The sequence below is a fragment of the Rhamphochromis longiceps genome, linkage group LG7, assembly GCF_057381845.1.
Source record: "Rhamphochromis longiceps isolate RC_006_pf linkage group LG7, R_longiceps_female_GT1.1, whole genome shotgun sequence".
Lineage (NCBI taxonomy): Eukaryota > Metazoa > Chordata > Actinopteri > Cichliformes > Cichlidae > Rhamphochromis > Rhamphochromis longiceps.
This window is the reverse complement of record NC_140563.1, coordinates 52,540,598-52,566,745: the sequence shown is the minus strand read 5'-3', so window position 1 is coordinate 52,566,745 and position 26,148 is coordinate 52,540,598. Positions and strand designations below refer to the sequence as shown.

The window sequence follows — 26,148 nt, the reverse complement described above, 5'->3', positions numbered from 1 at the left end:
ACACTATAATGAAAACAAAACTAAATCATAATTATAATCGTACCAGCCAGGCTGTATTGTTGTCAAACTGTAATATTGATAAATGTAACCAGACTCTATATCACTTCAGAGACCGAGAAACTGACAAAGAAGGGGTGCCAAATAAAGGACACAACAATTTTAACTGAGTAATTAATTTTTAAAATCATTAATTACATTTAGCCATATTTTCTCTCTGTTTCAAGCTTTACATTTACATTAAGGTGCCATTGCTAGAGGGAAATTCTTCTGTTTCATCACCAAATATAGGGCTATTTCAGTGTTTTAACAGTGAAGAAAGCGTTGCAAGATTTAATGGTGACTTTTTTCAGTCTATTTGCTTTGCATTTGAATATGAACAATCTGAACTTTGAATTTAATTCAGCATGAACAGATTTTGCATCCTATTCATTTCTTTATGGAACAGAGCTAGAAATATTTGCTTCTGGCACACATTTTTTCAATGTGTATTTTTAAGTTGTTGCTTGTTTAAACATATACCCAGTTTAGTCTGTAGTGTGTCTAGACTACTGCTTTTGCCATTTACTAGGACCAAAAAGAAACAGGCAAATGGCATGACCTCAGCTGATAACCTTCCATTTACTGTGTTTCATTAAGGTCAGCTAAGTCATTCAGCACATCAGAATGAAATTAATACAGTACGTCTCTATTGCTGGTAGGAGAGTGAGATATAAGAACTTTTCTGGCAGGAACCACTGGCCATATAATATAAGTATAAATGCAGCTTGATTTTCTAAAATCCATTCAGAGTAGTTCTTGTCACGGCTGGCGGAGTGAGCCGTGTGGAGTGGAGGAAAAGGAGGACCCAAAATGCAGCAAACTGATGATACGAGTGAAGTTTATTTACACGGTGGCAGTGGCAAAAAACAGGCAATGAAGCATGAGTAATGACAAACCTAAACTGGGAGAAACTAAGTGACAAACCTGGGACCATACAAAAAGGGTGCGGGGCAGAGAGACGCAGAGACAGGACACCATGGAACGCGGCGGAATGCAGATTAACGCAGAGACACACGGATGAATGCAGACGAGCCGACGAGGAGCACAGGCAGACACCAACTATAAATACACACACCAGGTAATGAGGAAATGGCACACAGGAGGGGACACAGCTGGAACTAATGGGCATAACGAGACACAGACCTACAAAGTAAAACAGGAAATCTAGAACCCGAACCGGACACAAGGGGGGAGGACACAGAATAACTAGAACAGAGGGAAATAATCACAAAACACAAAACGCTGGGTCCACGACCCAGGACCATGACAGTTCTAGGCTTTCAGTGTTACCTGGATCCATAGTAAAGTGAAACTGTGCATCATCAGCATAGAAAATAGTTACTAAATATGTGGCCCAGTAATATATTTAAACTGAAAATAAAGAGGAAGAAAAATGGACTTTTGGTTGACACAAAAGCTGACAGGGTGAGATGGGAAAATGTTCATTAATAGAATTAAGGGATCAAACTGCATCAAATGCAAAGTAGAAGAAAAAATATATGAAGCACTCATAGAGCGCAAACCTCTGCCAAGACAGCTCATTCACTTGGTAGTATTTACTTTCAAGGGAAAAGTGCTGTATTTTGTATATATTCATGTTGTTTTCTGTGTTCTTTTTAAACAAATTTTAGACGAGTGTTCACCTCTTTGTTGTGATCACTATTGTGGTTGTTACTCAAAAACGAACTATTATACATATTACACAGAAGACTTTTCTTTAAAGTAATGTAGTGCGTTACTTTATTACTTGAAAGATAAGGTCATTCCTCCCTCATTACATTACTTTCATGTTACTCTATAAAATAGCTGAAACACACTGTCTCATAATTACCATTTAACAATGTAAACCTGGGGCTACAGTCCCACGGACCAACACAAATCCCTATCCAAATGAGAACACACATATGATCTTTTTCGTAGTATTTATGTACGACCAGAAAGCTGAAAGTGCAAAGCAAGAATGAAAATCAGCACAAAGAGAGTTTAAAGCGATCGCCACAGTGATTCTGCTTTAGAAACATGAAAAGGTAGAAACAGAGGCTCCAGCCTGGCTGTGCCTCAGTTTGTTACTCGTTGAAGTTCAGGGTCTGGCTGCTGGGCTGAGGTCAGCATTCTCTTAGCTTGCACTAGGTTCTTAGCTAGCTTAGCAATAGTATGCTGTCTGGCAACCTAAGCAGGTGCTCCATAAATACCTTGGAGTAAACAGAGATAATAAACTGGACTGGGTTAAAAACACAGTTTATAGGAAGGTCCAGAGTCGTCTGTATTTTCTGAGGTGACAGAGATCTTTTTACATCTATCGGACAGTGTTCAGGATTTTCTGAGTCTGTTGTGGCCAGTGGCATCCTCCATGCATCCATGCTGTTGCATGCTGGGGCAGCAGGCTGAGGGTCGCAGATGCCAACAGACTCAATAAACTGATCCACAAGGCCAGCAATGTTGTAGGGATGGAGCTGGACTCCCTCAAGGTGGTGTCAGAGAGGCGGATGTTGTCCAAGATAAGGACAATGCTGGACAACACCTCCCACCCACTCCGTGACATGCTGGCCACAGGAGCACGTTCAGTGAGACACTGAGATTACCCAAATGCACCACTGAACGACAGGCAATCTTTCCTGCCTGTGGCTCTCTTCCTGAACATCTCCTCCATCTAATGAACAGTACAGTGAAATAGTTACACCCTTTTGCACATGCTCTACAATGAAAATAACAAATTTTTACAGTTTAGAGTAAAATGTCAGTCATACATATTTAATCTTTGCAATATTCTGGATATTTATAATTAAGCTATTTTTATATATTAGAGTAAATTAAATTTAGTAACTTTGCAATGTACTTGATTAATCCCGAAGGAAATTATGTGGTTAGAGTGGCTCCAAGACAATAAAACAGTAACAGACTGAAATCAATTAAATCATACAATAGTTCAAATTTTATTCGTGCATGTGAAGAATAACATTGTATTATTTAATTGATTTCGGTCTGTTACTGTTCTTATTGTCTTGGAGCCACTGTAACCACATAATTTCCTTCGGGATTAATAAAATATTCTGATTCTGATTAAGCAGGTGACTCATTTTGAAAAGTTACAAAATTATGTAACATCTAATAGACCAAAGTTCAAAACCAGATAAGTAACAATATGAAAGAAACATGCAATGTATAAACTTACCCCACCCTCTGTTGTCTGATAGCCACTGTAGGCATCTTTTGTTCTTTTCCAGAACACATTTCTTTGGTTTCCAAAGAAATGAATTAAACAGCTTATTTCACTTCTTTGGTTTGTTTTTTAAGTAACATCCAACAAAATGGGGCTTGGTGTTTTGTAAGACTCACGTGAGTGTTTGGGTTTTGAATCATTCACATCTTTCAGTGTTCATTTTTAAATGGCTTGTCCATACACACACACACACACACACACACACACACACACACACACACACACACACATCATACATTCCTGTCTATCAAATTGCCATTGGCTCTCTATTCATCACCATCCCCCTCAAGCCACACAAACAGATACACACTCACACACACACTCACATCCATTTCGTCCTTGTCTGTATCTGGGAGACTTCTGGGGGCACCGTGTTGTATTTTTAATGGCATCCTTCTTTCCCAGCTGTGTATGATGAATGTTTGATATGACCTCCAATGGCCTTTGGAGAATAGAATCAAACCCAACCCACCACGCCACAAAGCCTCTGAAATATTCACATCCAGGAGCTGCTGAGTGGATTCCTGCTCCTGGTAGCATTTTTAAGTCAATAAAACACCTGCAGTGGCCCTGTTAGGCTTGCCAGAGGGAAATCTAGAATGAAATTCTGGATTTGTGCGCACGTGTATATGTGTATCTGTCTGACTCGTTTTTTGGTCTACACCTCCCTTTCTGTCTCTGTCATATTTGTGCCATGTTTTTTCTAGCAATGCTCAAACGTAGTTTTAAAGTTGTTTGTGTTCACAGAGGCCAAATTTTAGCAAGTACCGGTAGGATTATTCTCCTGGGAAAACGGAGCATCTTTTATGTTCATATCAAAAGACAGAACTGTTTATTATTCACTGCCAACTGCATTTAACATCTAGACACACCACACACACACAGACACACACAGCACACACAGCACACACACTTGCAAAGAAAATATGACAGACTGGAATCCTGTGATCTCAACTCTTCTCATTTTCTTTCTGTTTGTAGTTTTCTGACTTAACCCACCCTAATATCTGATACTGCTTTCACATGAAGACTTGTGTTTTGTGAGATCTAAGATTCCAAGAATCAAAGAATTTTCCTCGAGTGACTCCCTTGAAACTTTTTAGTAGACTCTATGGGAGATCAAAGAGGGACCGTGAACAGATGCATAAAGGATATTTGTAGGATTAGAAGCCAAACACTTTTTTGGTTTGAAGTGATTTGATGTGTCTGGACATATAATACTTAGCCCTGCAACAGACTGGTGACCTGTTGGTGTGTACTACACCTCTCACCCAGTGACAGTCCCCCCAGCAATCATAAAGTGAATAAGTGGTTATCAAAATGCATGGATGGATGGATGGATAGCTACCATGGCTTCAGTCAATCTCTCAGGGGTTTTCTGCCCTGATCTTTGAGTACGGTCCTTGCAATTTGCATTCATTGTCTTTGAATATTATAGTTTTTGCATGTAAAAAAAATAAAAACAATTAAATGACTAAAAAGATGAAATCTCGGTTTAAAGTAAATAAAAAGTCTGTTTAAAAACGGAATCTCAAAAAGCACGTCAGAAAGGTCTATAAAGATTTTCACTGCGCTAACAGAAGTACAACTCGTTTACTACAACCCAACATCAGAAACTGAACCCAGAGGGGTGAAACATCAGTGCTCTAAGTATTTTTTTTAATATGAGTAACAAGTAGTGAGGAGTCCAGCACCGATGAAAACAATGAAAAGCATAAAATCTCAGTGACTTCCGGATGCGTTTGATTCGTTGCGGATGACATCAGCTGTGGAGTGAGTATGCGGAAAAAAAGCTCCGGCGCCCTCGTCTCTCCCCGGTTACCGAATGTGACACTGTGTCTGCTGGTATAAAAAGCAAGGGCCACTCCTATCAAGGCTGCACTTGCATGTCTGGAGACCACTCCAAAGCTCTGCAGCGAATAAAGGGAGGCTGGGATCCGCAAACGAGAGACAGCGAGAGAGCGGGGGCGTAAAAAAGAGAAGATAGACAGCAGGAGAGGATGGCAACCCTGGTTGAATCTGCAGACATGGAGACTTTAGGCGGCCAAAGCAACACCGGGGCGTCGCTGACATCCTCGAGCCCCTCGCAGCACTTTAATGACAGCAAATTCTACCTGCTGGTTGTTATCGGAGAGATCGTAACGGAGGAGCATCTGAAGTGTGCCATTGCGGACATAGAGAAAGGTAAGATGGGGCTTTGTGAAAGGGGGTGTAGGCCAGAGAGCTCCTCTTGACGTGTTCAAAACAGCTGGAACAGAGACGGATAGACTGGAAGTTTGGCAGCATAAAGTCACATAATCTGTGCGGGGGTTTTATTCTTTTCTTTTTTTTCTTTTTTGGAGCTGTAGTTATTTGCAGCGCTTTGCTTTGTGAACGGTGGTGAGGAATTACGCGTGTCAACGAGTAATGAACACAGTCTGAGTGTTATTTGTTGGGCAGCTGTTTGAAGTAGACTGCGGTGGTGCTATCTGTCAGCCCCTCCCAGTAACATCACTGTGAGCTAGAGGAAAATAATCACTACATCTTCGCCCTCGGGTATTTTACCCACCAACAGGGGCAGTTCTGTATCATTTTTTTTCTATCACATAATATCAGTGGGTTGAGTTGTTGCCAGCCACAACACACGTGGGCCTGGTGCTGTTATGAAGCTGACGAGCAATGATTCAGCATCCAATTCGGATTGTGCGTCAGTGCAGTGAAGCGAATCGGGTTTCTGAGGGTCTCTCGCAGCACCTTGCTTTTGTGTCACAGTTCACGGCCTGAAGGAGGAAACGAGAGTTTTCTCTCGGTTTGTGTCGTGGAGTTGACAGTTTGCGTTTCGAGACTGCTACAGTACGCGCCCTTGAATTACAATCAACGAATTCCCCCTTCATCCCCGTGGGAATATTTCTCCATCACTACCCTCCTGCATCCAGCTTTCTCTCTCATCCCACACACCGGCTTGTGGGCGTGGCTCGGTCCGCACTGCGGTCCCTACGGAAAGCCAGGAGGACCCATCTTCAAAGTGAAGCGGGGCGTTTTTTAGAAAGGCTACAGCTGCTGTAGAGGCCTGCCTCAATGGCCATAGTGCACTGTTTGTAGGGGGGGCAATGGCGCAGTATCTGCGTGGGCGTAAAACTAAGATGGGTTCATATTATCTTTACCCTGCACACTTCTAGATTTTCCAGGCACTATCAGAGTAAAAGCACAGAGTAGGTGTGGCTCTTTGTTAAAGGTTAAATCTGCTGATGATGTATACAGATGTACCAAACAAAAAATGAATAAATAATTTTTCTTTAATTAAAAAAAATAAGAGGTTACTTTGGAGATGAACCTGTTGGGGCCACAGTCATTTCTTTCTCTCTCTCTCTCTCTCTCTCTCTCTCTCTCTCTCTCTCTCTCTCTCTCTCTCTCTCTCTCTCTTTCTCTCTCTCTGTGTATTGTCAAATTTACACTTGACCTTGGGTGGGAAAAAAATTCAATAAATACATTTATGCTGTCCCCTTCATGCTGTCTTTAAAATAAAAATTATCTTATTTAATGGTGTTTCGATTTTTAACTTATGCTGTCATTTATTTTTTTAAGGTTTAGGCCCTGTTGCTAAAATAAGTGTTTTCAGCCCATCATCTGCTGTTCACCTCAGAGTAACACTGATTCACTGCTGCTATCAAATAACTTCTCGGAAGCCTTCATTAGGCCTTGGCTTTGCAAAATTATAGAGAGGATGACACCGCAATGAGTCAGCACAACAGAGGTCGTCCCTGCTTCTGGCACCGTGGCCAAACAGAAATAGGGATATAGATATTTCCTATTATAGATTTCATTCCTCTTGCCAAATTAAAAGTCAATCCTTGCTCGTGCCAAGATTTTCCTGTAAATTTTAGGAAGATAATTCACGAGGGAAGGTGACTTTTCACAGTTTTGTTTGTGCTTGTGTGCTTGTTTTGTAGGGATCCGCTCGTGGGACGCCAACTTAATTGACTGCAACCTGGACCAGGAACTCAAGCTTTTTGTGTCCAGACACTCGGCTCGTTTCTCTGCAGATGTCAGAGGTAAACTGGAAATTTATGCCACAACGTTTCACACCGATTAATGTCTTGAGATTTTTCTAACAGCTTCCATTGTGTCGTAAACAGAAACCAAAGACATACACTTTTGCAGTCATGTGAGAAATAATACGCTTAATGTATTAAAAGTAAAAACAATCACTATATAAAAGACCCCCTTTTTTATTTTAATTTATTTCAATCACGATCTACCCCTGTCATAAAATATGTTGTGAAGCACAGTACTTGAGTATTTACAGTTTCATAGCTGCGTTTCTCAGCAGTGTCCACCATTACATCTAAGTCAGCTACAGGGAGTGCAGAATTATTAAGCAAGTTGTATTTTTGAGGAATAATGTTATTATTGAACAACAACCATGTTCTCAATGAACCCAAAAATCTTATTAATATCAAAGCTGAATGTTTTTGGAAGTAGTTTTTAGTTTGTTTTTAGTTTGAGCTATTTTAGGGGGATATCTGTGTGTGCAGGTGACTATTACTGTGCATAATTATTAGGCAACTTAACAAAAAACAAATATATACCCATTTCAATTATTTATTTTTACCAGTGAAACCAATATAACATCTCCACATTCACAAATATACATTTCTGACATTCAAAAACAAAAACAAATCAGCGACCAATATAGCCACCTTTCTTTGCAAGGACACTCAAAAGCCTGCCATCCATGGATTCTGTCAGTGTTTTGATCTGTTCACCATCAACATTGCGTGCAGCAGCAACCACAGCCTCCCAGACACTGTTCAGAGAGGTGTACTGTTTTCCCTCCTTGTAAATCTCACATTTGATGATGGACCACAGGTTCTCAATGGGGTTCAGATCAGGTGAACAAGGAGGCCATGTCATTAGTTTTTCTTCTTTTATACCCTTTCTTGCCAGCCACGCTGTGGAGTACTTGGACGCGTGTGATGGAGCATTGTCCTGCATGAAAATCATGTTTTTCTTGAAGGATGCAGACTTCTTCCTGTACCACTGCTTGAAGAAGGTGTCTTCCAGAAACTGTCAGTAGGACTGGGAGTTGAGCTTGACTCCATCCTCAACCCGAAAAGGCCCCACAAGCTCATCTTTGATGATACCAGCCCAAACCAGTACTCCACCTCCACCTTGCTGAGTCGGACTGGAGCTCTCTGCCCTTTACCAATCCAGCCACGGGCCCATCCATCTGGCCCATCAAGACTCACTCTCATTTCATCAGTCCATAAAACCTTAGAAAAACCAGTCTTGAGATATTTCTTGGCCCAGTCTTGACGTTTCAGCTTGTGTGTCTTGTTCAGTGGTGGTCGTCTTTCAGCCTTTCTTACCTTGGCCATGTCTCTGAGTATTGCACACCTTGTGCTTTTGGGCACTCCAGTAATGTTGCAGCTCTGAAATATGGCCAAACTGGTGGCAAGTGGCATCTTGGCAGCTGCACGCTTGACTTTTCTCAGTTCATGGGCAGTTATTTTGCGCCTTGGTTTTTCCACACGCTTCTTGCGACCCTGTTGACTATTTTGAATGAAACGCTTGATTGTTCGATGATCACGCTTCAGAAGCTTTGCAATTTTGAGACTGCTGCATCCCTCTGCAAGATATCTCACTATTTTTGACTTTTCTGAGCCTGTCAAGTCCTTCTTTTGACCCATTTTGCCAAAGGAAAGGACGTTGCCTAATAATTATGCACACCTGATATAGGGTGTTGATGTCATTAGACCACACCCCTTCTCATTACAGAGATGCACATCACCTAATATGCTTAATTGGTAGTAGGCTTTCGAGCCTATACAGCTTGGAGTAAGACAACATGCATGAAGAGGATGATGTGGACAAAATACTCATTTGCCTAATAATTCTGCACTCTCTGAATAGCTTCCTTGTGGAATCCTAAACACGTAGGCTTTATTGCCTACCACAGGATACACCCTGTCAGCATTTTCTTGCAAGGCACTTTTACCTTTGTGTCATTTGCAAAGTGAAGGAGTCTGTATGAAGATGAAACACATTCAGTGTTGCAGGACATGTGGTGTATCAGTAGGCAACATGGCCTTGACAGTCCCCAGCAGTTAAAGCTTCTGCTCCACATTGAGAACGACCAGCTTCGTATGTGGTTAGATGTTTAATAGATTGATCGAGCCGATAAATGTGGCTGCAAACTAAATCAGTAGGTCGATTCTAATGCATTAATATCCCTGTATCAAATCTCAGAAATGAAATACAGTCATCTGAGAGGCAGGATTCATCCAGAATGACATTTAACAGCACTCCAGCTTCACACTCCCTTTTATCCCATCTTCCCATCCTCCACTCTTGCCCTTTCCTCCAGTGTACTGTTGCCTTGCAACTAGATGCACAGTTGATTTGGGAGTAATTAGCAATGTCGAATCCCTAGTGGCGGTGTCTGTCCATGAAAATAAAGAAGGGAGGGGAACGGGGAGGACTCAGGGAGCAAGAGGGTGAGGGGAAGGGCTTTTAAAATAAGACAATGACACAGGCGGGTGGGGTGGTGAGAGAAGAGGAAATAATGGAGTAAGAACAGGCTGAAGAGAGATTGGGGTGATAAATAAGCAAGGTCACACAGAGAGACACGCAGCAGAATGAAGAGAACACTTTGAGAGTCAATGTCTTGGCAGGCAAAAAATCAATAATGTTATTTTCTCATATTGTATTTCTTTCCTTTTGGCAACTCTTTTTTTTTTTTTTACCTTTTTAAATTTTTGATTTCAGCTTGATGTGAACTGTACAATTTGACGGGTTTGTAGGGTTTTATGTAAAATGTCATGATTCTTTTTAATTCACAGATATATATTTTAAACTTTTGAATCATAATATTGTTAATTTTAAAAAAAAAGATTTAAAAATAATAATAACATCACTTCTGTCACCTGGTGCACTGTGCTTAGTACTGGTCCTTCAAGAGCAAGAGGGTTCCTGGTTCGAACCCGCTGGCTGATTGGGTTCCTTCTACTGTCTGTGAGGTTTGTGTGTTCTCCTGGAGCCTGCGTGAGTTCACTCCAGGTACTCTGGCTTCCTCTCAGAGTCCAAAGACATGCATGCTAGGTTAATCGGTGATTCTAAATTGTCCATAGGTGTCTGTCTCTGTGTTAGCCCATGCTAAGTGATCTAAGACTAGTGGTCTCTGGAGGGTGTTACCAGCAAACTCTTCTATAGGCTCCAGTCCCACCACACCCCAAATGGGAAAACCTCTTAAGAGAATGGAGGTTGGATGGATTTTGTCCTACCTTTCTCCCCTCACCCCCAACAGGAATAAAACCCCCTGGTTTTCTTCCTGTTGTATTGTCACCAAGTGCTTGCTCATAGGGGCTCATCTGACTGGTGGGGTTTTCTCTAAAATAATTGTAGTGCTTTGTATGGCCTTGAGGCAACTGTTGTTGTGATTTGTTGCTATATAAATTAAACTGAATTGAATTGGATGGATGCGGTACCTCCCCATACTTTTTCACAGAAAGGTGTATATTATCAGGAGCAGCAGCTAGAAGCTGAATTGGCAATGGGCTGCAAAGCAGCTTGCACTTGCACACTATGGGCATGCTATGGCAGCTTAAATCCACTTCTTACATGAGATTTGTCCTTTGGACCCATAGAAGTTGAGCCATCAGTAGAGGTGGGCTGGCACTGAGATGAATTGATCTGCTCCAATTGCAGCCATGACCGTGACCTTCAGGCACCCCTGTGCCTGAATTAAAACTATGCTTGATATGACTTTATTAATTATAAATTAGGATTTAACAGGAAACAACATCGAAGCTGAGTGAAACATAAAAGGTTAAAAAAAAAAAAGTTAATCCTTGCTAACAGAAGTTGTATCAAGCATCTTGTCAGAAATGAATCAGCATTGGTTCTCGGAGGGCTGTGTAGTGAGTTGAGCTTATGAGTTGATTTTCAGTGGGACTTACCCTTAGCTGTAATAAAGAAAAATCAATGAAACATCTTTAAATGCTGCATTCTTGAGTTTTCTCTTTAGCTGGTAGGGTGGTTTCATTCATTGCTTAGAGATTATTCTTTAGAGGAAAACCAGCGGGTGAAATCCGGCTCAGGAGGGCAAATGCAATTACCTGTCTGCTTGATGAACGACGAACCGTCAATCACGTGGCGCACAGGATGCCTGGCCCTCACAGTAACAAGGAAAAGAGAGGAAGAAGAGCAGGCTAGATGGGAGACCACCTGCCTTTCCTTTATAGACATATGACACTTCTGTTTACTTATAGATTTCCCATCACTCTGCCATCAGTGCAGACAGCAGTGAAGCCTCAAAAGACATGTCTAAACCACAAATCCATGAAGAAGCCTTGCTAATGAGATTCTTGAAGACAAGACTGCAATTTATGATCGATGATATTTAAAAACTGTGTTGACTTTTATTCATTTGTCAGCGAAGAAAATATTCCTAATGGTCTGTTTTCTCTTCATTCCTGACTCCAACTGCAGATCAGCAGTTTTATTCACCTGCATCATAAAAAGTCCCACATCCCCTGATATTATAAGCACTGCAATAGAAAAAAATTGTAATAATAACTGCCTTTCATCTGTCAGCTTGTCATTCAATTGCATGGGCTAATTCCTACAGTAATGACTATGAAGATGTTAAAAGCTGAATGCTGGCAGTGAGAATCAATATGGTGCCACAGGTGATCGACTGCTTTTCAAGTTAATAGCTGGATCATTGCCATTAGCTCCATTACCAGACATGTTATATATGCTTGGTTGGAGACAAATCCAAAAGTCACAGTAAAAATTTTGCCAGTGTCTCTGCTGGACGTCACTGTTTTGGTATGAAATACACTTGCTGACACACACAATACTGGGGATCTAGAGGAGCAGATCCAGTCCTTCCTTTTGCTTTAAAGCAAGTGCTGAATTTAGTTGTTCCACTGATCTATTTTTGGTGGGGTGCCATCCTCATTGATGTTCCCATCTGGCTCGGTCAGTTGCAGAGAGGGAAAAACCAACCGGTCGTCCTCTTCCTATTCAGCCAGAAGGAGAATGTTTAGCGATGCATGTCACATTACCTCACCTCCCGCTGAGACAGAGACGCACTGGGTTTTAAGGATTTTCATATCGATCAAAGTAATTGTCAGGGTCAAACAAGCTCCTGTGTGCAATCTGTCACTTTTTGATGAGTTAAATCAGACACATGGCGGTGGTGATGGATAGTTTGTTTTTTTTCCTGTGAGGAGTGCTGTGCTATACTTTCTATTTCATCACATAAAAGGCCAGTAAGCAGGGCGTAACCCACGAAGAGGGACAAGGACAAAAGAGATGCGTCTCTTTTGCATTAGCGGTTACAGATATGGCTTTGTTTCTTAGAGGAGCACCGGTCAGACCACTCCCTCCTCAGAATGGGTTTTGGTGAAGGTTTTTCCACCCCCTGAGTAGCAGGGGTTTTATGATGGTTGTAGTAGACAGACACAAATCTTCAACATGCCGGTAAAATGCAGGTGCAAAGGAAAACTGTTTTTCACGAGGCCAATCGGTTTGACAGAAATCACCAACAGCTTGTTCGCATCTCGAAGGTGAATGTACCAACACTAGAAATAAAAGAAACAAATAAAGCTGATGCATTCATTGCCTGCTCACTGGAAAAAAATGACACACATTTAAGGTCTTCAATAGATTCTGCTGGAAAATATCCACTATGCACTCAAAAAAATGAAAGCAATGACCTTTTTGTCGTTTAAGGTTCTGTCATGATGTTGAATTTACACAAAATCTCTAGATTACAATCATTCTAGAAGAATTCATTATTATTATTTTTTTCCATCCACACCCCCAAAAACAGAACTGACAAATGCCTGGGAGGGAACAAAACCTCGAACCATTATTTCAGTTTTTACTGAACCCCCGAGATTATTAGACCCCAGCAGTCATTTACTGTGTAGGAAACACAGCAGTGAATGAGAGTGTTTTCTGTAAGGCATGATAACTCTCTGGGGTGAAGCAGTAGAGTTAATGGTTGTGCATTCCTTCATGAGAATCTGCTGCTATATGAAATATGTATGGAGGAATCAGCCGAGCAGGCAGATAGCTGCTGGAGTATTGCGTCTCCAGGGACAAGCCACACTCAGTCTTCAACACGGTGCTTCTGAATTTACAGTCTGGGTCCAAGCACTTCACACAAAGCAGATTCTCATCCTTTGTCTTTCCATTATAGCAGCAACATTTTTTTGTTTGTTTGTTTTGACTGAAATAAATGAATAAAAATAAGATCTGTGTCTTGTAGTTTGGTATCAGTTGATGCTTGATGTTGGTGACAGTGAGGAGAAACAAAGGGTCTGTGGGGTTGACTGAGTGAAGCCTGACATGTAGGGATGGATAATGAAGCTAAAGATACCATGTTCATGTCTCATCCGCTGGGCCAGAGGACAGCCAAACCCCCCTCACACACACACACAGTGGGGTCACAGTCATAATCAATCAACCAAAACCTAGAAGATTGATCACGGGCCTAACCCCACAACACTGTTCGTGTTCTGTCTAATCACTCCATCTCATGAGAGAGGAAATATTACCTTTCTCAAATTGCTGCAGATTCATCTATTTTTAGTGGCCATTGTCAGAGTTCAAATCGTTACTGGGTGTTAGAGTGAGGCAGATAATAACCCAGCCATGTCGGTGCTGTCTGTCCTCTCACAGAGGCCGAGTCTGACTGGAGTTGTGTAGCACTGTAAAAGAAGTGGCTAGTCAGTAATTGTCAAATAATTGGGAATAATAATAACATGATAACATGTCCTTTAACCTTGCAGTATGTAAATATTTGTTTGTTGAATAAAGTAGCCAGTTTAAAGCATCATCTTTATATTTGGGAAAATTTGATAGACATTTTTTAAATAGATATTTGGTCAGTTATTACAGGCAGAAACTAATTGGCAGAATAATCAGTAATGTTAATAATAATTTTTATTTTGTGTCTTTAGTGTATAACTGTTACAAAGAACTCAGGGTTATTATAGGAACTGGGAGTTCAAACGCACTGCAAGTCGAATAAAGCACAACGTAAATTTAAAAAAAAAGCTACAAGAGCTTGCAAAACATAAATAAATAGATAAATAAAATAATAAAACACAATGTAAGTATTTGTGGGGAGACAAAAAAATGTGACGGAACAGCTGCAGAACTGACAAGCTAAAAGTAAACAGCAAACGTGTATGTACATGTGTTAAAAGAATCATGTGATTAAAACAAACAACAAATTTATGTAAATGTCTGGCCACTTAAATTTCCTGCATGAACAGTGAAGAACAAGGCAATAGAACATGTGTAACAGAAATATGTATATTTCATGAAAAATCAGTCATTGCTGTTAATATATGAATATTATTAGGAGAGTTTTATAATGATGAATTCAAAAAGATCAAAGAGAAATTATTCTTGTGTCACTTACATAAGATTGCTATAATATAATATATATAATATATATAATATAATTTGCTATAAATTAATAAGCACAGGGGCAAAAAAAATACTTGATTTTTAATTCAATTAAATTTTATTTTATTGGCGCTTTATATTGTACAGCAGATCATACAATAATAATAATAATTTTTACAATTATTAAATGATAAATCCAATTATTTCCTTGAATAATCAGCCAATTGGTTTGGTTGGCAAATTAGTAAATACTTTCCTTCTTTTCCTGTCTTTTATACAATAAAGTAGGATATCATCATTACTGAGAGGCTGTATCTGATACACAGTTTTCTGTTGGTCAGCTACTCTGTAGATTGATTATGCCTCTTGGTTCTATCTAATTATATTCACAGCAGGGTTACTATATAACTCATAGCATGAGACATTTAGCATGACATTTATTTTACTATATCTATTTTCTGTTTTCTTTTCAGGCCAGAGAATTCTTCACCACAAAAGCAATATTCTGGAGACCGTTGTGCTCATCAACCCTTCAGATGAAGCCGTCAGTACCGAGGTAAAACATTTTTCCTACTAGAAATTATAGCTTCTTCCCATTATTCTCCCATCAGCATTTACAAAACATTTAAATCTTAAAACAGGTAATTATACAGCCCGGTGTGTTTGCTGATGTTGACTAAGAACCAAAAAAAAAAAAGGGGGGGGGGGGGGGGGGGGTGTAATAAGAAATCTAAGAACCTGGACTGATGTGTTCTTTATTGCAGGGATAGCAAGCACAGATTTTGGATTTCGCTTAACTTCAAGGAGAATAAAAATATGAGAGGATCAGGAATTGCGCCTTCTCGTTGTTTCCTTCACTCCCTCCCTGTTTGCAGTCACACTCTGCACTTATAATATCACAGAGCACAGCAGGAGTGATTTGGCCAGCCGCCCAGAGAAACTGATGGTGCTGAAGTAGAAAAAAAGAACATCAGAAATAGTGAAGGACAGCGAGATAGAGTGATGACAGTACAATAGACAGTCAGAGAACAATTAAGCTTATTAGCTAATGGAAATAAGTGACTTGAAGCAGGTGGTATTTCTAGTACATTTATCATTAAGCTAAATGCGTAAGTATTGAGCTTCTTTATTTCCTTTTTAATATAATTATTTTGAGGAGAAGGACTGCAGCTGCAGTAAATAGTCACCACATAAGTACTTTTCTCCAAGTTTATATAAATTATTATCTACTGTTGAACAAATCAGTGCACAGACAACGTATATTTTTTTCTCCTTTCTAGGTGCGTTTGATGATCTCTGACACTGCCAGACACAAACTTTTGGTCTTGTCAGGACAATGCTCTGAAAACACCGGGGAGCTGATCCTTCAGTCTGGATTGTTCTCATTTTTCAGTTTCATAGACATATTCACTGACCAAGAGGTGAGCAAACATGGGGAGGGTTCTTCTTATGACACATTTACATAATGGTTATTGAAAAGTAAAAAAAAGAATGAGAAAAAATGTGTGGTGGTCCCACACCCATATACTTACAGACACATACTGAACCTGAAATCATTGTAAGTGCATTACTGATTCCATTAATCATTTTTTCTCATGGCCAGATTGGTGAATTGCTCAGCACCATTCACCCAGCAAACAAAGCCAACCTCACTCTCTCCTGCCCCGAACAAGGCGAATGGAAAAATTCCAACTTGGACAAACACAATCTGCAGGACTTCATTAACATTAAACTAAACTCCACTCTCATCCTTCCTGAAATGGAGGGCCTCTCAGAGTTCACAGAGTACTTATCTGAATCTGTAGAGATCCCAACTCCTTTTGACATGTTAGAACCACCAACCTCAGGTGGATTCCTCAAGCTCTCCAAACCATGCTGCTACATTTTCCCCGGAGGTCGCGGTGACTCCGCTCTCTTTGCTGTCAACGGCTTCAACATGCTAATCAATGGAGGTTCAGACAGAAAGTCGTGTTTTTGGAAGCTGGTGAGACATCTAGACCGGGTGGACTCCATTCTCCTGACCCACATCGGTGACGACAATCTTCCGGGCATCAATAGCATGCTGCTGAGGAAGATTGCAGAGCTCGAGGAGGAACAGTCGCAGGGTTCAACAGCAAACAGCGACTGGGTGAAGAACATGATTTCTCCAGACATTGGAATTGTGTTTGTGAATCTTCCCGAAAACCTGGACAATCCTGAACCCAATTACAGAGTGCGCAGAAATGTTGAGGAGGCAGCTTTCACTCAGCAGTTTCTTAACAAACTAAATTTACGGACTGAGCCTTTGCAAAGACCTGTAGGAAACACTATAGAACCGATCATACTTTTTCAGAAAATGGGCGTGGGCAAGCTTGAGATGTATGTGCTTAATCCATCAAAGAACAGCAAGGACATGCAGCACTTCATAAAACAGTGGACAGGAAGTGAAAAGGACACCACTTCCATCCTGCTCCCGAATGGAAAAGAATCAGAGTTCCCTCTCTCTCACATGATTTCCATTGCTTCACTCATTGTGTGGCACCCTGCAAATCCCTCAGATAAGGTTGTTCGTGTTCTCTTTCCCGGAAATGCCACCCAGCATCATATTTTTGAAGGTTTAGAAAAGCTTAAGCACCTGGACTTCTTGAAGCAGCCCGTTTATATTCAAAAAACAGTGTCTGCTAACATGCCATCAACACCGACACTGAAGCAAGCCAAGATGAAACACCGAACAGACAGCAAAGAGAGCCTCAAGTCTACCCCAAAGCCTTCACCAGTCAAAAACATCAGGAAGGATTCCACAGAGGAAACACCAGAAAAGGCAAAGGCTGATGCAGAATCAGCTCGTGAAAAAACACAAAAGATGGAGAAAAAAGAAAAAGTCCCACTGAAAAAGGGAAAGGCACCTGAGAAAGAATCAAAAGCAAAGGCAGAGCAAGCTGCCCAAAACGAAACGCCAGAAAAAAAGAAACCAAAAGCTGAAAAAGAGAAGATTGTTAAAAAGGAGGCCAAAGCGTCTGTGGAAAAGAAAAAGGAGGTTAAAAAAGAAGTAGCAAAAAAAGATGAAACCCCTAAACAAGAAAGCAAAAAAGATGAAAAAATGAAGAAAGAGGATGCAAAGAAAGGTCTAAAAAAGGATATCAGAAGAGACTCACCTATGAAAGAGAAGAAAGAAGAAAAGAAAGAGCAAAAGAAAGATGCCAAAAGGCCATTAAAAGATATAAAAAAGGCATCTGCTGCAGGTGAAGAAAAGAATCTCAAACCAAAGCCTCTGAAAAAAGATGATGCTTCAAAGAAAGATTCAGGAGGTCCATCAAAGTTAAAAGACAAAGGAAAGATAAAGGTGGCAAAGAAGGAGACAAAAGAGGATGCCACCAAAGTGGAAGCTAGTGCTGCTCCAGTGACAGTGGATCCAGAAGAAGAAAGATCTCTGATGTCCTCACCAGAGGACCTCACTAAGGACTTTGAAGAGCTCAGAGCTGAAGAGTTTATGGAGGACGATGCAACAGTTGAACAAAATGTGGAAAAGGAGACTGTGATGATACACCATGAAGAAGTGATTCAAACCAAAGAGTCACCTGAGGCATTAGAGTCTGTTGATGAAGGTATAACCACAACTGAGGTGGAAGGAGAAAGTGGAGAGACTCCAGATGAACAAGTACTCAAGGGAAAAATCAATGGAAGCGTATCAGAGAAGTTTGATGATGAGGGCACTGTGATGGAGGAGACATCTGAGGGAGGGGATTATGAAGAGAAAGGAGAGACTGAAGAAATATATGAACCACAGAAAGCAGAACTGGTTAAAAATAATCTTCCTCCCAGTGTGGAAGAACACCACCAAGAGAAACATGCTGAAATGAAACAAGTTAGTGCTGAAAACAACAACGTAGAAAATGATTTCATTAGTCAAAAAGAAACAGAGAATCAAAATCTGTTTGTATCTGCTTCACCTAAAGTGTCCTCACCAGTGTCTCCAGCTGCGTCTATCCATGATGAAATGGTGCCAGTTGGCTTTGAGAGTTCAACAGCCTCCGATGAAGAGAACAGAGACGAACCTCCTGAAGATTACACTGTCACATCTGGCCACACCCAGTCCACCATTGAAATCTCTAGTGTGCCTACTCCGATGGATGAGATGATGACTCCCAGGGACATTATGAGCGATGAAGCCACCAATGACGAGAATGAGTCTCCGTCACGGGATGTTGGCAGGTTTGACACATCAGAGTGTGACAGAAAGAAGCTCTCTCAACTTCAGGATATTCCATGTTTAAATCGCTCTCAGAGTGATGCCACTGAAGGTCAGGACTACAACCATTCTGCTTCTACAATATCTCCGCCTTCATCTCTAGAAGAAGATAAATTCTCTAAGGATTTTCTCTCTGCAGGAAAAGCTAAATGCTTTGCCACGGCTCAGTATGATGCTGATTCATCTAAACTCAGTTCAGTATCCACAACAGTACCTTTTGTGCGATCTCCCTCAGTTGACAATAAGGATATTTCTGATTCACCATCAGTGTTTGCTCCTCCAATAGAATTATCCACCACACTGGCAGGATACACCAGAGCAACAGCAGATTCCTCCATTAGCCCAGATGATAAGACATTAGAAGGTGCTAATTCGCCTCAGTCATCTGGTCACACTCCCTACTATCAGTCACCCGTAGATGAAAAAGCGGGAGCTCTGGCAACTGCATCAGAAGAAAGAAAAGAACAGGGTCCAGTAATTGTGGAGGTTACAAGTGATAAAGAAGATTCCTCCAACAGAGTTACCCCAGAGCCTCATGAACAGGAACTAGAAAGTTCCTCCCCAGTAGAGAGGGTAGCATCCTCACCAAAGAGCTCGCCAACAGCTGAACCTGATTCTCCAACAAAGAAGGAAAAGTCCCCCTTTGATATAGATCCTAAGAAAACAGGAGAAAACAGTCATTCCGTCTTTTTTTCAGCACCACTGACCAAACATGAATCAGACATCAACCCTTTCACAGCGTTCAAAGAAGAGAGTAAAATGTCAATTTCAGAGGGCACTACATCAGATAAGTCTGGAACTCCTCTGGAGGAAGTAGTAGCAGAGGACACTTTCTCACATTTAGCTTCAGCATCCACAGCTTCCTTGGCCACCAGCTCCTTGCCAGAACCAACCACGGACTCTCCTTCCCTTCATGCCGAAGTGGGCTCTCCTCACTCAACTGAAGTAGACGACTCTTTGTCCGTCTCTGTGGTTCAGACCCCAACCACTTTCCATGAGGCAGAGGGATCTCCATCCAAGGATGATAGCCCAAGGCCAATGTCAATCTCCCCAGACATCTCCCCCAAAACAAAAAGCAGGACACAGATGCAGGATACAAAATCCCCAGAGCACTCTACCATGTCAATAGAGTTTGGTCAGGAATCCCCTGACCATTCCTTAGCCCTGGACTTCAGCAAGCAGTCCCCAGAGCACCCATCAGTGGGCAGCTCACGTGCTACAGAAAATGGCCCAACTGAGGTTGACTACAGTCCTTCAGATGCAACTGACATAAGAGCATCTGGAGACCCAACCTCTGCAGTGGAAAATCCATCACTTTTTGAAGAAAATGATTCAGTTTGTGCCACTTCTGCAACCCCATCAGATGCATCTCAGTCTACTCCCTCTGCAACAACCCCATGTCAAATGACAGAGATGACACGTGCTGTGGTTGAGCAAACAGAAAAGTCTCCAGTCACCCCCAAAGCAACCTCACTAATCCACTCTCCCCATTCCAGTGAGCCATCCCCTGTGCTTGGAGGTCCAGCAGGTAAAGAAAGCAGCAGCCCCATTTCACCATCTGTGGAGGATATAGCTGATAAATCTGACACATACCAAGAATATGACAGGTCACCCTCACCCCCAAAAGCTACTTCCCCATCCTCTTCTTTCACTCTTTCAAAAGAGGAGACACTTTTCCAGGCAAAGGAAACTAATCCCTTTAAATGTGATGATTATACATTTGAGAAAAAATCCCCTGTGAGCCCTAAACTTCCTTCCCCATCACATCTGCCACTCTCTTGTGATCAGTATAATTCTGCCTGTGGCTCCAAAGACCCAGACTCCACTAAGAGGAGCCCCTGTGCTCCATCTAAGACAGATGTGGACCTCTGCCTAGTTACTTCATGTGAATACCGTCACCCCAAAACAGAACTCTCCCCATCTTTCATCAACCCTAACCCTCTGGAGTATTTCATCAATGAAGAGAATGCCTTGGACGATGAGAAACCTCTGGCCAAGTCAGGAGGAGGACCTCCACCACCAGGAGGTAAGCTCTACACCAGGCAATGTGAGGAGACACCACCAACATCCATTAGTGAATCTGCTCCCTCCCAGACAGATTCAGATGTTCCACCAGGGACAGAAGAGTGCCCCTCAATTACAGCAGATGCAAACATTGACTCTGAAGATGACTCTGAGACTCTGCCTACTGACAGAACCCTCACCTACAGGCATGCTGATCCTCCTCCCGTTGCACTCAGGGACCCTGCTCCATCTTCAGGTCACCATGACGTCTGCATGGTCGATCCAGAGGCCCTCAAGGCTGAAGAAAACCTCCACAATGCTAACACAGAAGGAGGCGAAAAGCCCAACAAGAAAAAACTTTCCAAAAAATCTTCATCACCATCTAGAAAGGTTGGTCTATCAAAAGTGAAGGACTCAAAGATGGCCTCTCCAAAGAAGGGTGTAGGAGAAGGGAAAGATGCCAAAAATGCAACCAATACCTCTGCCTCCAGAGGGGTAAAAAGCACCACATCAGGTGAGTACTTATATATATATATATATATATATATATATATAGTGTATCACATATCAGTTTTTGACATCTATTTGCGGCACAGTATCTTTTGTTTTTAGTTATTATTTTCTAAATGTCATCTGAGGCAAATTTACATTTTTTTCAGGTACAGGAAGTGGAAAGGTATCAGGTGGGACATCTCTACCAAACTGCCCTCCGATGTACATGGATTTGGTTTACATCCCTAATCACTGCAGTGCCAAAAATGTGGATGCTGAGTTCTTTAAGCGTGTGCGGTCCTCTTACTATGTAGTAAGTGGCAATGACCAGGCAGCTCAGGAACCCAATCGGGCTGTCCTTGATGCTTTGCTTGAAGGAAAAGCCCAGTGGGGAAACAATATGCAAGTAAGTACCAAGTATTAATATAATGTAATAATGCAATACAGTGGTCCAAGAGGTCAAATGGACTGCAACTTAAGAAAACACCAGGAAAGAGAAAAATGCTGCAAAAGTGCCCCGAACACAACAGATGCTGAATAAAATGCAATGGAAATGGAAAAAAAAAAACACAGCAGAAGTTGAGTACTCACAAAACACAACAGAGGCGTGTCTGGGGATACGCTAATGTCACAGACTAGCACATGTGACAGAAACCAAAACATGCAAAGGACTGCACTGAGACATGCTTAACAAAAGCACAGGGTTCATCAGTGTTGCAGAAGTCAGATGTATTTTCTGTGATTCATATAATACTGTTAATACATTGTTTGCTATTAGCAAACTGTTACTGTTACCTTGTCACTTCACTTCCACAGCCGTTCCATGCACTGTCTGATATCCCAGTTGTTTCTCTAAATTCACAATAATTTTAGTCCAGGAGCAATGTTGTAACTGACCAATGACGATGTCTGAGCATTCAGTTAGCATTATCCAAGAAATTAGTTCATGTTTTTAAAAGTATCACTAGCAAAGCAGCATGAGTAACCTAAATTTGGATAACAGCAAACTTAACTTGATAATATAATTAATAAAAAAGAAAACACTTAAAATGCTTACCATTTGTTCCAGAAGAGAGTTTTGTGTAAACAAATGCATTTTTTCCTGACATTGCAGAGCTATGACTTTGCAACAATGTGATTCATCATTTGCAGTGCAGATCCTGGACCAACATCAACACAGTGCTATCAGACACACCTCGTTGCAACACACAATATGGTTTCCCCTTCAACACTTCTGTTCTGTATCATGATTTTTAATTGTTTTCAGCTTTTGCATCATTTCTTTTCTATTTCCATTGTGTTTTGTGTGCTTTTGCAGCATTTTTCTATTTAAGGTACAGCAAAAATTAAAAAAAAACAAACAAACAAACCTCTGCTTCAACTAAAGTTAATGTTTATATATGATTATTCAAATTCAAGATGCCATTTCAGTTGAGTCTCTTTGTCGCCCATGTTAGGTTACGCTCATTCCAACCCATGACACTGATGTGATGAGAGAGTGGTACCAGGAGACTCATGACAAGCAACAGGAGTTGAACGTCATGGTACTGGCCAGCAGCAGCACTGTCGTCATGCAGGACGAATCCTTCCCAGCTTGTAAGATAGAAATGTAGGCCTGTTCCTTGAGAGATCAGGAAGGGTCCCAATTTTAAGTAAGAAAACCAATTCATGTAGCATAAAACCTAAGCAGACACCTAAACACAGAATGAAATAAATATCGGCAACAAGGACTGATTACCAAACTTTCCTCCTATGTACTAACAGTAACACAGATCAGCTCTGAAGGAGTCCATACAAAGGGTGATGTTTCATGCAGGTAGAGTACTGGGGGAGAGAAGAAACCAAATAAGCAAGCCAAGCTATGATTGTCCAGTTATGCTGAGTCTAGTGAAGTTCAAGAAAATTATGTTGTTGTTGATGTATCGAGTTTTCCTCTGCATCCCCACATCATACGTGAGAAAGCTTTCAATCAGCCTAACCACTTTCAGCAAACACGACGACTTGAAAAAGAAAATGTCTGTTATCCACACCAAAGGATAAATATAGCATGTTTTCTGTTACTGCCTTAGGGGATCAAAGTGAATGTATAAGAAGTGGCACAGATCTTGCAGATTAGACAGGTGGCTTTAAGCACCGGGAGTCAATCCTAAGAATGATGTTAAAAGGTTATAGAGTTGAACGATAGCAAATATGATTCCACTTGAATGGACACTGAACACTGATTAACATTAATGATGTCTAACTTATCTTATTCATAACGGGCAAATCTGATTGCTCCACCGTTATGAAAATGTTCTCTGCGTTTTTGTTTTTTTTTGAGCTGGCTGGATTTTAATTGATTTAGCGTCTTTTTTTTGTCTGGTTTACGCCGCTGTCTGTGTATAAGTAAGTTATTACGTTTAAATTTCAGTTAACGTGCTTGATCGTCCAGGCAGCCTTTTACACTGTGCAACAGGAAGTTGCTTCATGGCGCTCTCCCCTGTCTTTGTCACATCTGCATAATCTACAAAGAGGAATGCCTTTTATTTCAGCTTGCTGATTTATTTACAGATTTTAAGTTCTTTCTAGAAAAGAATATCCAATCTTGTTTCTTATGAACGTTTTGTATGTAATCAATGCGCAATGGGGGGAGCTAGCCTTTTCCCACTGGAAAGCTGGTGAAGCAGGATATTTTCATAAACCTTAAAATGTCTTGTTTTTCTAAAGCATTGTACTATAATTATAAATAGCTTTGTGGCAGATGAAGTGTTTGGAAGACATGCATGAGTTATGATAAATTAGTATTTTTTTTTTTTTTTCTTGGGGGTTTTGCTCAAATTTGCTTTAAGACCAACAGGGCTACGTAGGCTAAATAAAGACATTTGAGGAGCATTTTAGGGTTTTCGCAAATCTTGCCATGACACATGTATTCTATGCTCCAAGGAATTGCCAGTGTCACAGTGTTGATATAAACATGATACTGAATGCAGCACATTGTAGATTTTCTAGGTGGAGGGTTCAGCATAAGGAGGCTGAAAAATTAGTCACGAATGAGAAGGGAATCAGCCTCTAGTAGAAGCTTTTTTCTCTCGTGGAGGGGCAGCACACAGAGGTGAAAGTGAGTGACTTGTGTGTTTTAGATGAAAGTATGTAAAACCAAGACTAGACACTTTAAACACAAACACGACACATAACAAACTAACAGTACAGAGACAACAGATCAACTTTGACAGGCCAGCTTCTGGAGAAACATTTACCAATTCAAACAGGCTTTTCATATTTGGGGCTATTCACTCGACACACAAACGGTACGAGATATGAGTCAAGTGATGCCAGGTGTTCATGATACCACAATAATGCAGTTTTCCTGCAGGTCAACCTGAAGCTAACACTACAACCTTACTGTCGAGCAAACAGCAACCTGCAAACTTTGAACTGACACTACTCTTTTCTCTCTCTTCTTTCTCTGCACTTTCTCTTTTTTCTCTCTCTGTCTCTTTATCTGCCTTGTCTCCTGATCTTTCTCCCAGGAGAACTTTAATAATGTTTGTCTGCAGCTGTGTGGTATAGGTGTCTTGTGATCTTTGCATCGATCGTCTCTGCCCTTTTCCCCCGGACTCATGTGTAACTTATAGGACTTAGTTTCAAGTAAAAAATACTCCTTAGTGCTTTCTGATGTTTGTGTGCAATATTTCCTCTACCCATATGGTGAATCTAATGTAAGAGGAACCACTACTAAGGAACAAACATTAAAAAAACAACCACAATAAAATCTGTTGAAAAAAATAAGACTTTTGGTATGTTTTTTTCTTTCTTACACCAGAAAAAACTCAGATCCTTTGACAACCACTCATGTTTGCACAAATTCATTAGGTAGATGAAGTCATCCAGGCGTAATGTCTGCTCTTACTAGACATTTACTACTTAATAATTGGACAGAGACATAGACTTTATTAATCCCACACTGGGGAAACTGTTGTTACATCAGCAGGAATGAGTCAGGATGAATTACAGCTGTATTAAAAAAAGAAAAATGAATAAATATGAAAAATAGTGTACAAATATAAAAACCAAAAAAAACTATACAAGAGTGGTTTGTGCTATTTAGAAATGGCTGCTATATACAGTCAAATAGCCTCAGAGATTTTTTCATATGTACATAAAGTGCAGTGGGGGTGATAATATACACACATATATTGTATATTATGGTATGTATGTGCTAAATGAGCTGCTCATGTCCTCCACAGTCTCATGCAGGCAATGAGAGTGTTGTCCATAATGGACATCCTCCTCAATAGACTCAACAAGGTTCTGGAAACATTCTTCCTGAGATTTTGGTCCATATTGTCATGATAGCGTCACATAGCTGCTGCAAACTTGTTGGCTACACATAAGTGATGTAAAAATTACACATCCCAAAAGTGCACTAGCGGATTGAGATATGGAGACTGTGCAGACAGACAAATTGAGTACAGTAAAGTTTCACTGTCATGTTCCAGCAAACAGTTTCAGATGATCTGATCTTCTTATCGTGTGTTATTGAGCTGGAAGCAGCCATCAGAAGATGGGTACACATTATCGTAACAAAGGTTCGGGCATGGTACGCAACAATAGTCAGGTAGGCAATTGTGTTATAAATAATTAAACAATACTCAACTGGCACTGAGGCCAAGAAAATATCCCTCAAACCATTATACCATGAGCAGCCTACCACCAGTAGCCTAAGCCAGGATGGATCCATGCTTTTATTTTTTTATGCTAAATTCTGAATTTACCA

The 26,148-nt window shown here is 40.9% G+C and overlaps 2 protein-coding genes across 2 annotated transcripts in view; one reads left to right on the top strand and one right to left on the bottom strand.

Annotated features, from left to right (window-relative positions):
- The window catches only part of LOC146666312 (uncharacterized), a 477,181-nt gene that overhangs the window by 283,668 nt on the left and 167,365 nt on the right, over positions 1 to 26,148 (bottom strand). The window lies entirely within an intron of this gene.
- On the top strand, positions 5,067 to 25,131 carry map1b (microtubule-associated protein 1B). Its single transcript, XM_085414258.1, has 7 exons — positions 5,067 to 5,443; positions 7,189 to 7,290; positions 15,142 to 15,224; positions 15,949 to 16,089; positions 16,272 to 21,414; positions 21,560 to 21,798; positions 22,850 to 25,131. The coding sequence occupies exons 1-7, from the start codon at positions 5,260 to 5,262 to the stop codon at positions 23,003 to 23,005; spliced, it is 6,048 nt and encodes a 2,015-aa protein (XP_085270384.1). The 5' UTR covers positions 5,067 to 5,259; the 3' UTR covers positions 23,006 to 25,131.

Bases quoted from the DNA above. Each gene is read 5' to 3' on its own strand.
- map1b (XM_085414258.1), top strand. From the start codon at position 5,260: ATGGCAACCCTGGTTGAATCTGCAGACATGGAGACTTTAGGCGGCCAA. The intron at 5,444-7,188 runs GTAAGATGGGGC...CTTGTTTTGTAG, and splicing joins CATTGCGGACATAGAGAAAG to GGATCCGCTCGTGGGACGCC. The intron at 15,225-15,948 runs GTAAAACATTTT...TCTCCTTTCTAG, and splicing joins ATGAAGCCGTCAGTACCGAG to GTGCGTTTGATGATCTCTGA.